Below are 16,834 nucleotides of genomic sequence, written 5' to 3' on the forward strand. Positions count from 1 at the left end.
TATTCGAATGAGCTTATTTTTACATTCACTTTGGATATATATTGTTGAGATATTGAGGAGCTGCGCAGCATTATGACAAATGAGAAGTATCAAGTAGCTGAGAACATAGCGCAGCCTGATTCTCCCAAGAATCTCAACCCTTCTCCCCCAACTCCAAGCTCAAACAGATAGGTCATCACTATGAGAATCAGACACTGCAAACTGGAAAGATGCAAAACGTGTAAAAGCAAACCAAGTACATGTTTTCTTATTGAAAGTGTACCAAAAAAGACTCAGGACGTATTTAAAGTTCAATTATTTGTAGCATTAAAAATACAATGTCTTCTTCTATATTCCTACATAACCGCCTATTACATAACTGAAGAAAGTTGATTTTTTTTTTTTTTTTTTTTAAAGTTGGTGAATAACTTGAAGAAACACTTTAGACACAATAAAATGTATTTCAATTTTCTTAGAAAAGATCCATCCTGAGGGAAACAGAATATCTGAGATTCTTGTATTATTAATAGCTTTAGGTGTTTTTCTCTTTTGGTAGAATGGCAATAAAAACAACTACAAGCACAAAAACTATCTGGCATTCCTTGTAGAACACATTTCGCTGATCCTCCACCTCAAAGAACACAACACAGAAATCATTTTCAATACTGCGCATTCTCTCTCCTGATCATCCACTGGCCATATGACTGGACGTATCTGGAAAAAGAACACAGATTCTCCTTTAGATTTCTGATGTTTCCAGGGAAACAAACAATTCTTCTTTAAGCCCTGGTTCACACTGTGCAGGCAGGTTGCGGTTGCAGGAATCGCATCCATTCCGACAACCACAACCCCCCACAGCCAAATCGCACTGCTCTTACAAAACAAGCAGGGCTGCCATTCATTCGGAATGGCAACCCCACACATCTCAGCCCACTTGCAGGAACCACGGGAAAATTGCATTGTCAAAAACACCATGCGATTTCCCTCTGGTCGCTTTTTTAAAAAGTGCACGCACCTCTTTTTTTTTTTTAGCAGAAAACACAGGCACGGCAGCCCATTCAAATGAATGGGCTACCGTGCCCACATAAGTGTGAACCAGGGCTAAGATATCTTCAGTCTTAGGTTCCACTCCAATATCCTGACTGGTTATACCATCTTGTGGCTCGCTAAGCACTACTACTTGAGGGCTAAGAAGAGTAAAACAACTGTATGCAAGACGGAACACATGGCTCTCCAACTACACTCACTAGTCACTTTATTAGGTACACTTGTTCAATTGCTTGGTAACACAAATTACTAATTAGCCAATCACGTGTCAACAACTCAATGCATTTAAGCATTTAGACATGGTGAATACGACTTGCTGAAGTTCAAACCAAACATCAGAATGGGGACGAAAGGGGATTTAAGTGACTTTGAACGTGGCATGGTTGGTGGTGCCATATGGGCTGGTCCGAGTATTTCAAAAACTGCTGATCTACTGAGAAAATATCCAGTGAGCAGCAGTTGTGTGGACGAAAATGCCTTGTTGATGTCAGAAGTCAGAGGAGAATGAGCAGGCTGGTTGCTGCGACATTCAGATGGTAAGGTTAGAATTTGCCGTAAACAACATGAAAGCATGGATCCATCCTAGTGGCTAAATGGTTAGCACTTCCACCTGGCAGTACTAGGGTCGTTGGTTCAAATCCCAACCACAGCACCACCTGTCTGGAGTTTGCATGTTCTCCCTGTGCCTGCGTGGGTTTCATCCAGGTACTCTGGTTTCCTCCCACACTCCAAACGACATGCGGGTAGGTTAACTGGCTCCTGTCTAAATTAGCCCTAGTATGTGTATGTATGAATGTAAGTTAGGGACCTTAGATTGTACGCCCCTTGAGGGTTAGGGACTGATGTGAATGTATGTAAAAGTGCTGCATACATTGACGGCGCTATATAAGTACCTGAAATAAATAAGTAATCCTGCCTTGTATCAACGGTTCAGGGTGGTGGTGCAATGGTGTGGGGAATACTTTCTTGGCACTAGCAAAGTGTACCTAATAAAGTGGCCGGTGAGTGTATATCTGTACTATAAACCAGCATTTCTAGATTCTGGCATACAAGGAGGATCTGCTGGTCTCTGCCCACACAACTGAGCAATTTGACGCTTCACTAGAAGCTCTTCAACACTTGACACTAGCATTTCCATTATACTCAATAATGCCTTTTCACACCTGAGCCTAGTATGGCTTGAAGCTCATCTCAGAATTTCTTGAGCTTCTTCAATAGTAATAATAATAATATATAGTAATAATAATAATAATAATAATATATAGTATAGTACAGTATTATTATAGTCACTTATTTTGAGTCCAAAAGATGTTAATAGGAGCAACTGAAAAACTCTTATTTTTAGCCAATGGAAAGCTAATTACTAGGCAAAAAAAGCATAAGAAACTTGACTGAATCATGAAATGCGTGCAAAAATGTGCATAAAACGCCAAAGCAGGGGTATATCCTTTTTTTTATTGGATTTGTGTTGATAGCAATAAAGCATACCTGTTTTCTGTTTTAAAGTGCACGAAGGTTCTTTTAGTATTTGGAGTGAAAGACTTGCTTTTGCCATCTCCTTTCCAAGCTTCACATGCTCAATCAATGCCTGATTACATTTGCCAATGCACGTTACGCAGTCAAGTCATGCCTGAATGTCCAAAAACCTGTCCATCTATAGTGGTCTTAAGGGTTCACGCAAGTAAACATTCTTGTGAAACAGCATTTTCCAATTCAACGCAGTGATGCTCATAAACATGCATTCGCAAAGGTAGTATTTGGCCTGCTTTGCCTGCAAATCAAAACACACCTCAATAGGAAACGTCAAGTCCAAATAGCTCATCGACACCATTCCATTAAAATCAATGCAAAGTGGAAGAAAAGCCATGTAAATGCGCTTAAATGCTAACCGTTTTATTTATTTTGGTGGCAAGTACTCTGGCCAATTAAATTAATAAACTTCCAAGCGCTAAACGCGGCTTAATGCGGTTTTCCCACGTATAGCGCTTTTCTGCTGGAAGTGCAATCAACGTTACCATGTATGAGGACTTAGAATGGTTGCAGCCAAGAATTTGTTTGACTTTTTTGTGAGGAAGTGCCTTGGTGGCCATTGTCTCCTGAAAAGAAAGTGATGGAAAATCCCAAGTTTTAGAGTTGTCAGATAAACAGGAGATGAGGGGAAATCTTCCAATGCAGACAACTGTCCCCATTCACAGACTTTCTCACAGAATACAAGGTGTTCTACAAGTGGACAGGGGATTTCCTGTCATTTACCCACCCCCTCCTCTCTCATGTCCAATCACAGAATGCCTTGCATGTGAGAAGCAGTAGTGTCATTTATCCACTCCTTTTTTCTCATCTATTCACAAAACGCCTCATATCACTGAAAAGCACATAATGTTTTTGTGATTGTAGGAAATAAGAGGAAAGGGAAGAGCAAGTGGCAAGAACCTCCTCACTTTACTGCAGCCAGATCAGTAAATGGAGCATTCTAATTGGTTGTTGTGGAATGATATGCTTTTTTCTTTACCTAATTAGTTTGATAGCAGTATGTAGGACTGAGTACTAAGGCTGGCCATACATTATACAATTTTCTGTTCAATTTCCTTTAGATTTACCTTCAACTATGTAGTGCAAGGTCCTGCCTAATTGGATACAATTGAAAGTGTTTAGGTTTGTCCTCATATTATATGGTATTTGGTAAATTCTGAAGAAAAATATATAATGTATGGCCAGCCTAAATAATAGTTTGGAACAAAGTAAATGAATAATGGCAATATGGAGGTTGCCATCGTTGATTTATCCTTTCAAAAATGCTAAATTCTTGGCAATCACGCTCATCCATAGCTTAACACTGACCTTAAAAAAACCTGACCACGCTTCCTAATTTGCATACCTGTTCCAAGTCGGGGACTTACAGTATTGAAACCAGTGACCATACAAATACCAGGTTGTCAGCATGCCAAGTTCCTGATGCAAATATATTTATTCTTTAAAAGCCGAGATAGCAAGCAGATGGAATTCAGATGCGTTTCACACATCCTTCAATTAATGATACAGTGATTAGCCAAGCAACTAGCATTTTACAAGGAATTCAGTAATGACAGCCTACATCTTTTCTAATCACTGCAATAACATGGATCACGGGGTCAATAACAAGGATCCAAACCAAATACAGCACTACTATTCATCTTCAGTCAAAAACTGTAACTTTACAGTTTTACTAAACACACAACAGTAAAATCAGTCTGTATATGCAGTAAAGCATGCTTGTTATACTCACTGTAGAACCTAAGGGGTCAATACTCTGCATTGTGTAAAAACGCTGTTTGATCCTGACTTCTCTCATCCTCCCCTTCTTCCAGTGTCCCCCTCTTATCTCCTGATAAGACATATCGTGAAGAGTCACTCTGCACATGCTCAGTTTGGTGTGTATTGCTACAGAGGTTTTTTTTTTTCTTGGGAGAGTGCATGCGATTAGCACAGGGCCAATTAGCACTGTCCAGGCAGAGGTCAGAGGTTCTGAATCCTCCTAGAGCAGAATGAAACTCCTACAAGATTTAACCAGTACTCAGCTGGACACTGATAGAAGTCACAAGACTGCTCCAACTGCTAATGAGAAAAAGGTATTTAGCAGTTTATATTTACTAAAATAATTGCATTTCCATGTTGTATGTACTGTGGGAGACCACATACAGTGAATGCAGGGGCCTGGGTTTAGTAACCCTTTAAGGGCCAGTTCATACCACAAAAAAGTCCTCCATATCCATTCCGGATGCTTTTCTGCATTGGCTTTTTTTAAACACGTTTTTGATGCCTTTCCAGATGCCTTTTAGATGTATTTTTCCTGTTTTTGTTTTTTTTTTCCCACTGTACTGGGGTCCGATGCATTTTTTTGCTTTTTTACCACGTTCCAGTACAGTTCTGTGCAGGAAAAAAGTGGCATGTTGTACTTTTTTTTCTGGAACTGAAAAGCACTAGAATGTACTGCACTGGTGTGAACTATACCATTGGAACCCATATGACCTACCTTCCATGCTTTTTTGATGCAGAAAAAAAAAAAAAGCAAAACTTCGTCAACAATCAATGGGCAGCACAGTGGCTAAATGTTTAACACTAGTCATTGGTTCGAATACCAATCACGACACCACCCGCCTTGAATTTGCATGTTTTCCCTGTGCCTGCGTGTGTTTCCTCCGGGTACTCCGATTTCTTCCCACACTTCAAAGACATACTGGTGGGTTAATTGGCTCCTGTCTACATTGGCCCTAGTATGTGTATGTATGAATGTGAGTTAGGGACCCTAGATTGTTGCTCCTTGAGGGTTAGGGACTAAATGTGAATGTATGTATGTATGTATGTATGTATGTATGTATGTATGTATGTATGTATGTATGTATGTATATATATATATATATATATATATATATACACATACACATACACATACACACACACACACACATACATACACATTATATAAAAGCACTGCGTAAATTGACGGTGCCATATAAAAGTACCTGTAATAAATAAATAAAATGACAAGGACCAAAACCAAGAGCTACAACTTAGTTCCAAGTCTAGCACGAGGAAAGATGCAAATAGAGGTTACAGGAAAAAGCAGACTCCACCACTGTGCACACTCAACAATAGCTCCTCACACTTCTAGGAGACCCAGGAAGCAATCAGATCATGCTTTCACCCTACTGACATCTCACACTCCAAAAACCATGCATTGATATGGGCTGTTCTTAAATGGGAAAAAGTTGAGCTTATTCTGCGACTTTAAAAAGTTACAAATGATAACCTAAAAAAGTACCAATCTTCTCGAAGAACGCTTCATTCATTTCATTTTGATGAAGCACATAAACCAGAAGGATGTAATCTAATAGTTCATCAGTTAATTGATATGGAACAGAACGCCTGGATCACAACACGAGATTCCTGCACTTAGAAGAGTACACGGTTTAAACCCATAATAACAATCAAAGTGTCAAGCAGTTAAGGAGTATCAATTACAATCCAGACCATATTTGATGTTTGTTTTTTTAGATCACGGATGACAAACGTTCAGTCTTAGAATGCTAACAGCCAGTCAATCTGAATGAATGACACGTTGAATGAATAGCCTGTGGCCAAGTAGATTCGTCTCCTTGGAGGCACTGGCCATCTCTATGTTAAAGACCTGCTTGAAATGCTAAGATCTTCCTATATAAATAATGTACCTAGTCCCAGTTCTGAGTGAAGGTGGCAGATGTTCTTCGCCTTGATACACAAATGTTTATGTTACGCTGAGCAGAGGAATGTAAGCCGGAGTTCCTTTACATGGCGGATTTGATTCTTTTACCAACTCACGAATTTTCGGGATTTTATAATGAAGCAATGCCATGTTCCATGTCTTTCTACAAAGTCTTGCTACCTAATGAACCAAAATGTTTTTATACTGTAGTCGTATGTTGAAAAAAATGAATTCTGGGTACCATTAATGCCTAGTAAAGCCTCATATAGACTTTTATGTGTATTATTACTATTTATTTATTTCAGGTACTTATATAGTGCCGTCAATTTACACAGCACTTTACACATATATATGTATTGTACATTCACATCAGTCCCTAACCCTCAAGGGGTGTACAATCTAAGGTCCCTAACTCACATTCATACATACACATATTAGGGCCAATTTAGACAGGAGACAATTCACCTACCAGCATGTCTTTGGAGTATGGAAGGAAACCCACGCAGGCACAGGGAGAACATGCAAACTCCAGGCAGGTGGTATTTGCTGGCGACTTGCTAGCAGCTCATCAATGATCAGACTAATACATACAGAACACCGTCAGGTCTTGCATCACAGGCTGGCCAATTTGTCTGCACATGCTTTAGGACCTTGGGTTTCCACCGTGTCTATATAATCTAAAAGTCTTCAGTTGATAAAGTAAAACATGTTGGTCATATACAAAACACTGATTTTTTTTCTTTAGCATTTTTACACCACCGTTTACCTTTTTATCATTTTTAGCCAACAGAAAGCCAGTTATTAGGCAATACAAATACGCAATCTAACCCGCATTTTTTCAGGCACTCTAAGGCCCCCCATCACACCTCAGCGTTTTGTAGCGTGAAACTTGAAAGCTCCAAAAAGCTCAGGGAGAAAAATAAATAAACAAACAAACAACCAACCAACAACAACAAATGGTTCACATCTCCACTCCAAGTTGCCTGAAGCAGAACATCTTAAGCTCAAAAAAGTTTTGAAGCTACTTTTGTAGCTCCATTCAGGCAGATTGATGTGTTTTTGGCGCGTTTTCATTCCCACAGAAATACATGGAAACGCCCAAATTGCGTATTTTGATGCTCTTTACAGTGTTTTGTCATGCAACCAAGAGCATTTTCGGTGCATGGCAACAACTGATGTCAGATGAAATTTCTCTCTATTGGCTAATACAGAAACTCCAGTACTCAAAAAGCCCCAAAACAGCTGAACAAATCGCACACAAATATTTGCAAACGTGCATAAAACTGTATGAAAAAATGCACAAAAACACTATGCTCAGGCATGAATGGGGCCTCATTGAAACTGATTGGGGACAAAACACGCAAGTCCGCCCAAAAGAAGCGCGTGTACTTTTTTAAGCAACACTGTGCTCAAGTGTGAACGCTACCATTGAATATTTTGGAAATCCAACTATAGGGCGCTAAAGAACTTCTGGTGAAGCTTCATAACACAGAGGATTGAACAAGGCCTGACAGCCCCATACATGTAAATCATATTACAGTATAACAACTGCATTACAAAATAATGAATGACTCCTAATTAATAATATGGGTTACTGCACATCGAACGTGACCATGGAAAACAACGATTTTATTATCATTCTGTCATTTGGGTAAACAATGGAGCAGTTACACACACAAAGCCGTGAAAAGCTTAATATTAAAGTCAAACATCCCTTCGACTTTATAAAACAAACATCTAAATTCATGCAAATGATTAGGAACAGGATGTCAAGTCTAGCTCCGGGTGGACATGCAATGCATCGTGCTTGAGCTGTGTTTACATACCCCTAGAGCAAGCGCTGGTGACCTGAAGAGCTTGCACTCTAATTATGGAAGCAAAGCGCAACATCAAAGCATTTTACATACACTGAACACTGCACAGCACGTGGCACAAAAATGCATAGCACACAGAGGAGAAATCCAGGCCTTTATATTACAGCAGCCAATCACCCAAGACAACAACATAAAAAAAAAATCAGAACGCAGTTGTGTGCTGGCTTTCAGATAGGGTTACACTGCTGACCTTGAAAACATCCCCAACTCTGCTGTTTCCTGCAGGAGGGAATGGGTTAATCACGGCCAGTCTTCCAGGCACAGCACACCAGCAGCCCAACTCCTCTCTGTGAAAGATTATCCCCGGCTCTAGACTAGCCCAGCTCTCCTGATCCCCGGCTCTAGACTAGCCCAGCTCTCCTGATCCCCGGCTCTAGACTAGCCCAGCTCTCCTGATCCCCGGCTCTAGACTAGCCCAGCTCTCCTGATCCCCGGCTCTAGACTAGCCCAGCTCTCCGGCTCTAGACTAGCCCAGCTCTCCTGATCCCCGGCTCTAGACTAGCCCAGCTCTCCTGATCCTCAGCTCTAGACTAGCCCAACTTTCCTTATCCCAAACTCTAGATTAGCCCAGCTCTCCTGATCCCCGGCTCTAGATTAGCCCAGCTCTCCTTATCCCAAACTCTAGATTAGCCCAGCTCTCCTTATCCCAAACTCTAGATTAGCCCAGCTCTCCTTATCCCAAACTCTAGATTAGCCCAGCTCTCCTTATCCCAAACTCTAGATTAGCCCAGCTCTCCTTATCCCAAACTCTACTAATCCCAGCCTAGCTTTCCTTACCCTAGGATCTAGAGTAACTCAGCTTTCCTTACCCTAGGCTCTAGACCAGCCCAGCTATCTTTATCCCAGGCTCTAGACCAGCCCAGCTATCTTTATCCCAGGCTCTAGACCAGCCCAGCTATCTTTATCCCAGGCTCTAGACCAGCCCAGCTATCTTTATCCCAGGCTCTAGACCAGCCCAGCTATCTTTATCCCAGGCTCTAGACCAGCCCAGCTATCTTTATCCCAGGCTCTAGACCAGCCCAGCTATCTTTATCCCAGGCTCTAGACCAGCCCAGCTATCTTTATCCCAGGCTCTAGACCAGCCCAGCTATCTTTATCCCAGGCTCTAGACCAGCCCAGCTAGGTATCATGGCTTGGGAAGAATGATCTCAGTGACCACACACTCTTGGCCCCAACTTGGAGGAACAGAGCTGGAACTGAAGTTCCCATACCATGTAATCTAAACAAAACCTTTTAAATTGGAATGTATCTTATCCAGTATGAACATCTGAGTACAAGCCATGGGAAGGGTAGCCTCCATATTACATGATTTTCTCCAAATGAAGGCTAAACCCAAACATAAAAATGTAATATACTGCAGATGACCAGTCCTTAGGTGTGATGGCTGCATTCGTTTTTGCTCTTCAGGCTAAGAACATTTACAGAATAACGGTTTGTTAATCCTCATTGAAATCCGGAATCCTTGTACTGAATTGTCAATGTTTCAGTTTTCCCAGAGATCTTCTGTGTACTACAAAACTCCTCCAACCTATGTTATGGAGATGAGGGGAGGGGGAAGGTCTTTGTAGTCCAAATCGGGAGAGCAGCTGAGGAGTGGGGGAGCTCTTAATAGTCCAAATAAGGAGAGCAGCTTAGGGTGACAACAGTTCCCCTCCATAGATACAATGTGTAGGCGTTGTCACTCTAGGAGAGGAAGTGTGTTCCTGGTAGGATCACCAGGTGAAAAGAAAGAAACAGCCTAATGGTCCATTCACACATGCCTGCATGGTAAAACAGTGTTGTTGTGTGCCAGTGATGGGGAGCAGTGCCTGGTGTTGTAAGGCAGCGCTTACCTTTTTTTTTTTTTTTTTCAAACTTCATTGAAATTTCAAAGTAACATTTCAAACACATGCAGCATGTCTAAATCTCTCTGTGCTGTACATCACTGTTGTGTGAACGGGGCACATAGAAAGCAATGGTGCCCCTGCGGTGACAGGTGATCGAGTGTGAAAAAATGTCAGTCGCTGCGCATAGGCCGTTAAAAGTGTATATAAATACGAACAATAAAATGTCTCTTATTTGCTTCCACTTGTCACGTTAAATATTCAGAGTCTGGGTTCACACTAATGCGGTGCAGGACACCACATGTAATTCACACAGCAATTGCACCACATTCCTGTGCAAATTACATAAAATGTATGTGCATTTGTATGGCTCAAATTGCATCGTATCCGCACCAAAATGGCGCAAGACCCTCTTTATTACCCACACTTGAAGCGTATCACATAGGTGTTCTCACCCATGCGATGCAATTTCTGGCAATCGCATTTTGCAATCTGTTTCGGGATGTCTGACACCTGCACCGGATCGCACATACGCCATGCGACATGGGAATCACACAGGGTGCGCAGCATTTCCCACACCGCATTAGTGTGAACCCAGCCTTAAAGGATTTTATGATATCTGTTCAGCAAGTGCAAAAAAAAGAAAAAAATAGCTGTTCATCCAGCTTGAGCTGAAAGCTTCCTCTCTGCCTGGGGACTGTTATCAGTTCACATTGTCCCCTGCAATCTCTTTGAACTATAAAACACCTCCCCCTGTGTTAGTCCTAGGATGACAATGCTGCTCAGTACAGTTGCCACCAAATGACAGACGTCTATAATGGTGGAATTAGTTAAACATGAAAAGAAGCCTGAGAAAGAAAACTAATGCTAGCCATACACTAGTGGAAAAAGGAGCACATGGTCATCAGAGGAAATGATATTGCCACCACATAGTGACCGAAATTCAAACGATAAATTGTTCAATAGACATAAATCCGTTTTTTGCTTCTGGGTCACATATGTGCAGTACCAACAGTTTGACTTTCAACTTATCGTCCATTCGGCAGAAGTTTTCCAAACTTTGCCTTTGTTTTTTTGGCTCAAAAACGCCACTACCAATTTGGGACAAAACAAAAAAAACCACAAACTGTCCAAATGACAGATTTTTGAACAATTCTTCATCTAGTCTACAGATACCATAAAGCTGGCCATACACTCTACAATCTGATTGTACCAAAGCTTTGTAATAGGGCAGTACTAGGGTCGTTGGTTCGCGCCCCAGCCACGGCACCACCTGCCTGGAGTTTGCATGTTCTCCCTGTGCCTGCGTGGGTTTCCTCCGGGTACTCCGGTTTCCTCTCACACTCCAAAGACATGCTGGTAGGTGAATTAGATCCTGTCTAAATTGGCCCTAGTATGTGTATGTACGTTAGGGACCTTAGATTGTACACCCCTTGAGGGTTAGGGACTGATGTGACTGTACAATATAAATGTAAAGCGCTGCGTAAATTGACGGCGCTATATAAGTACCTGAAATAAATAACAGGAGGACGTTCGATCAGTAGTGATGAGCCTGGCTCTGTTTAAATACTAATTTGAACCCATGTGAGCAACACTAACAGGAAGCTGTCATTGTACTGGACCAATCACTGCCACCGAAGCCCTCCCTGCCCCTTGTGCACATGCAACTGCGGGGGCGGGGAATGCCTTGGCTGCAGATGATTGGCTCAGTACAATGACAGCTTCCTAGGACCTGAACACGCCTCAGCTCACCCCTACCAATCAGCCGCACTTTTCCGCCAATTGATGGCAAATCTAAAAAGGAGATTGTACAATCAGATTGTAAAGTGTATGGCAATACTATTTCCACCCTTGGCTTTAGAAAGAAGGAAAGCTAACGCAGGCTCTTCACCCTGGGATGGTGAATCTGCCATCTATGACAATGTTATGGAGCCTTGGCAGCGCCACTTATCGCAGCGACATAAAAACACGCGTTCCCCTTCCAGCCGGCCAGCTGGGGAGCACCTGTCATAGATTATCTCAGGACAAGTTTTGGGGGTCCTTGTGATGGGGTGTAGGGAGTGCTGGGTGGTGAGGGAGGGGTTAATGATCCCTATGGGAGGTGTAAACAATGTAGTGGTATGCAGGAGATGAATGGAGGGAGTGGGAGCCACCAAGTGCGCCCCCTGCAGGCCAGCCCCCCTCACACACACTGGCCCCCGAGCCCCCTCTTACCTGCACGATCTCCCCCTCGGCGCTGATGGTGGCCCCGGCCCGGGAGAACCTCCCCTGGAGCTCCGTGGTGTGGGTCTTATAATCTCCATTGGGACTGGACTCGAACAGAACCACTTCCACAAAGGCGGTCTCCTTGGCCAGGGAGCCCCCGGGGGCCAGAGCCAGCACAAGCCCCAGCCAGCCCAGGGCCAGGCTCCCCGGGATCCTCGGCTCGTTCATCTCCCCCGGCGGGGGCTCGTCATCTCAGGACACACAGGGCTGCGATCCCCCGCTCTCTGCCTCTCACAGCCCGATCATTGTCACTTCCATGGCTCTCCCTGCTCTCCCTGCGCTCTGCCAGGCGGCATCCCTTTCATCTCAGACACGTGATTCTCTTCCCTTCTTTTTTTCTTCTTTTTTTTTTTCTCCAAAAGGGGTTGTCCCCGCCCACCCAGTCGCTGTGATCACGCCCACCCAATCGCTGTTTCCCCCTCGCTATCCACTCCCAGGCCTGAGAGGCGGAGCCACCCGGGGAAGGAGGGAGGGGCGGAGATCAACAACTTGTCTCCGGATTGTCCTGTAATGTGATGTGTGCGGGAGGGGGGGAGGATGGGAGTGACACCGGGGGAAGGACAAAGATCAAAGCAACAATCTCCGGGGACACGGCGGAGGGAGAAGGGCACCTGAGGGTGGAGGAGGGGACGGACACATACCTGTTCGTTCACCTAATGGGCCCCCAGCACAACATTCTTCTCCATACATGACACAACGTGACCGTACAATCAAATGTACATTGATCACATCTGTGTGGAGGGAGAACCTGGCTCAACTGTCCAATCCTGGCAGATTATTGCAGGACATACACTATACAAAGTGATTGTACAATCAGCTTAGCAATATGCCAGTCCTGACATTTCTCTCCTACATGTGACAACAACATACTTATTTACTGGAAAATTACCCCAAACATTATATATATATATATATACACATACACTATACTGCCAAAAGTATTGGGACACTCCTCCAAATCATTGGATTCAGGTGTTCCAATCACCTCCATGGCCACAGGTGTATAAAACCAAACACCTAGGCATGCAGACTGCTTCTACAAACATTTGTGAAAGAATGGGTCGCTCTCAGCTGCTCAGTGTATTCAAGTGTGGTACTGTGATAGGTTCCCACCTGTGCAATAAGGCCATCCATGACATTTCCTTGCTACTAAATATTCCACGGTCAACTGTTAGTGGTTTTATAACAAAGTGGAAGCAACTGGGAACAACAGCAACTCAGCCACGAAGTGGTAGGCCATGTAAGATGACAGAGCGGGGTCAGCGCATGCTGAAACACGCAGTGCACAGAAGTCACCAACTGTCTGCAGAATCAATAGCTAAAGACCTCCAAACTTCATGTGGCCCTCAGATTAGCACAACAACAGTGTGTAGAGAGCTTCATGGAATGGGTTTCCATGGCCGAGCAGATGCATCCAAGCCTTACATCACCAAGTGCAATGCAAAGTGTCGGATACAGTGGTGTAAAGCACGCCGCCACTGTACTCTAGAGCAGTGGAGACGTGTTCTCTGGAGTGACGAATCACGCTTCTCTGGCAATCTGATGGACATGTCTGGGTTTGGTGATTGCCAGGAGAACAGTACTTGCCTGACTGCATTGTGCCAAGTGTAAAGTTTGGTGAAGGAGGGATTATGGTGTGGGATTGTTTTTCAGGGGTTGGGCTTGGCCCCCTAGTTCCAGTGAAGGGAACTCTTAAGGCGTCAGCATACCAAGACATTTTGGACAATTTCATGCTCCCAACTTTGTGGGAACAGTTTGGGGATGGCTCCTTCCTGTTCCAACATGACTGCGCACCAGTGCACAAATCAAGGTCCATAACGACATGGATGAGTTTGGGGTGGAGGAACTTGACTGGCCTCCACAGAGTCCTGATCTCAACCCGATAGAACACCTTTGTAATGAATTAGAGCGGAGACTGCGAGCTAGGCCTTCTCATCCGACATCAGTGCCTGACCTCACAAATGCACTTCTGGAAGAATGGTCAAACATTCCCATAGACACACTCCTAAATCTTGTGGACAGCCTTCCCAGAGGAGTTGAAGCTGTTATAGATGCAAAGGGCGGGCCAACTCAATATTGAACCCTACGGACTAAGATTTTATATATATATATATATATATATATATATATATTTTTAGCAGAGGCCCTAGAAAATAAAACGGTGGGTGTTGCAATTTTTGTTGTCACGTGGTATTTGCAAAGCACTTTTTTAAACACAATTTTTGTGGGAAAAAGATACACTTGAAGTGTTACTAAACCCAGGACTCTGCATTCACTATATCCTGTCTCCCACAGTACACAGAACATGGAAATGCAATTATTTTAGTAACTATAAACTGCTAAATATGTTCTCTCATCAGCAGTTAGAGCAGTCTTGTGACTTCTATCAGTATCCAGCAGAGCACTGGTTACAGCTTGTTGGAGGAGTTTTCATTCTCTTTTGACTGTCCTATGAGGCTGCATAACCCCCTGACCTCTGGACTTCACTGGTTGGACCTGTGTTGATCACATGCACTCTCCCAAGAATAAAGAAAAACTCTCTAGCAATACACACCAAACTGAGCATGTGCAGAGTGCCTCCTAGAGCTCTGTACTATCAGAATATGGATTGGGGACAGTGAAAGAAGGGGAGGATCAGAGAAGTCAGGAACAAACAGCATTTTGACACAATGCAGAGGATTAACCCCTTAGGTTCCACAGTGAGTATAACAAGCATGCTTTAGTGCATATTCTGACTGATTTTACTGTTGGGGGTTTAGTAATACTTTAAAGCGGAGCTCCAGTCAAAATGTACAAAAATAAAAGCAGCTTCAAAAACTGGAGCTGCTGACTTTTAAAAAAACAGCCACTCACCTGTCCCTCAATCCGTCAATGTTCAGCCAGGTTCACCAGCTTTCCTCCCTCCCCGGTGCCGGCATCTTCAGTGTGTTCACCCGGCTGTGACAGCTCACAGCTTTACAGCCGGGTGCCCACTGCGCATGCCTGAGTAGCACTGCGCCTTGTGAATGGTCCTGTAGTCTGGGGGAAAAAAAACAAAAAAGAAAATTGTGAATGAAGAATTCACAAAGAACAGCGGTTACAAAAAGGACAATGCGATACTGGATATATCTTGAAAAATGCTTTATTAGCAAAATTGCACATGAAATTAACTCAAGTAAGAGCTGCAACAACTATCACCTCAATAAGGACAATTTGTCCTTTTTGTAACTGCTTTTCGTTTGTGAATTCTTCATTCACAATTTTCTTTTTTGTAGGCTTTTTTGGTTATTAGGCAAAACTGTTGTAATTTTATGAGATACTAACTATTATTGGAGCCTCTGACCTTTTTTGTTATTCCGTAGTCTTCTGGGACCTGTCACATGTCCCAGAAGACTACGGGGAGCGAGGACAACTTCGTCTTCTGATTGCCTAGTCGTACTTGTCAAAATCAGGTACCCACCCCCTCCCCTCTTTCCTTATCGGGGAGCAGGGTATGAGGCCTTAAAGTGGAACTTCACCTTTTGGGTGGAGATGCGCTTTAACTACTTCCCACCCAGACCAATTCTGACATTTCTCTCCTACATGTAAAAAAAACACTTTTTTTTGCTAGAACATTACTTAGAACCCCCCAAAAATATATATACACTCACCAGCCACTTTACTAGGTACACCTGTTCAAAAGAGAGCTCATAGTGTAATTCCGCTAAAAACCATTTACTGTATAGAAAGTAATGAAATCGCATAGGAAAAATACAAGCATGATCAACATCATCAGGGTCGGGCCGTATGACATTTGTGAGTTCATTACTTTCTGTATAATAAATAAATTTTAGTGGAATTACGCTATGAGCTCTCTTTTATGTCTTTCCCTTGTAATGGAGTAAATATTTTGGAGGATGTTCCGCCATCTAATCAGCCTCTAATTGCCAAGTGGCTAAGTGATTGAGGATCCTTATAACGTCCGACACTCATCATAAGCGTGATTGCCTATCAAGTTTAGATGGGCTACGACAGGGCTTGAAATTTTCACTCGCCTGCTCGCCAATGGCGAGTGGAAATTATGGTGGGGGCGAGTGTGTCCCCCCAGGGCCATCTTGCTGAGCAGGCTCTGAGCTCAGGCCGGATCTGTCATTGGCACTGGGAGCCGTCAGACTGCTCAATAGCTGAGCGCAATGAAAACAAAACAAGGAGTGTGTGCTGTGCTCTCTGTCTCCCCCTAGAGTGCAGTACCCGGATCTGTGAGTGAACAACGAAGTACTGCAACTTTTTATGGGGGCTGTGTGTACGTGTATATGTGTGTATGTCTGCATGTACAATTGTACATGCGTCTGTGTGTATGTACATGTGTGTATCTGTATGTACATGTATGTGTGTGTATGTACATGTGTGTGTTTGTACGTACATGTGTCTGTGTGTACATGTGTCTATGCATTTCAGTGTATGTACATGTGTCTGTGCGTGTGTATTTCTCTTCCCAGGCAGGTTGAGGGGCTCAAGGGGGTTGTTGTATTGCAGAGGAAACTGGCTTTTTGGTTTCCTCATTTTTTCATTAAGTCTGTTTTGGGATCTGGAGCCTGGAGATTTCAAAGAGATCTAGTAGGGATGAAATCTCTAATCCTGGGACCAGGTTTTGGGAATGGCCAGGACAC

General features: G+C 43.2%; 1 protein-coding gene across 1 annotated transcript in view; it reads right to left on the reverse strand.

The window, feature by feature from the left end:
• The window catches only part of ZNRF3 (zinc and ring finger 3), a 219,557-nt gene extending 206,987 nt beyond the window's left edge, over window positions 1-12,570 (reverse strand). Inside the window, 1 exon segment of the mRNA XM_089677379.1 lies at window positions 12,156-12,570. Within this exon segment, the coding sequence (XP_089533505.1) occupies window positions 12,156-12,374 (219 nt within the window). The 5' untranslated portion in view covers window positions 12,375-12,570.
• Between the last annotated feature and the right edge of the window lie 4,264 nt (window positions 12,571-16,834).

The sequence above is a fragment of the Staurois parvus genome, unplaced genomic scaffold, assembly GCF_062004578.1.
Source record: "Staurois parvus isolate SC_StPar_1 unplaced genomic scaffold, SC_StPar_1.0 ptg000014l, whole genome shotgun sequence".
In the NCBI taxonomy this organism is placed as follows: domain Eukaryota; kingdom Metazoa; phylum Chordata; class Amphibia; order Anura; family Ranidae; genus Staurois; species Staurois parvus.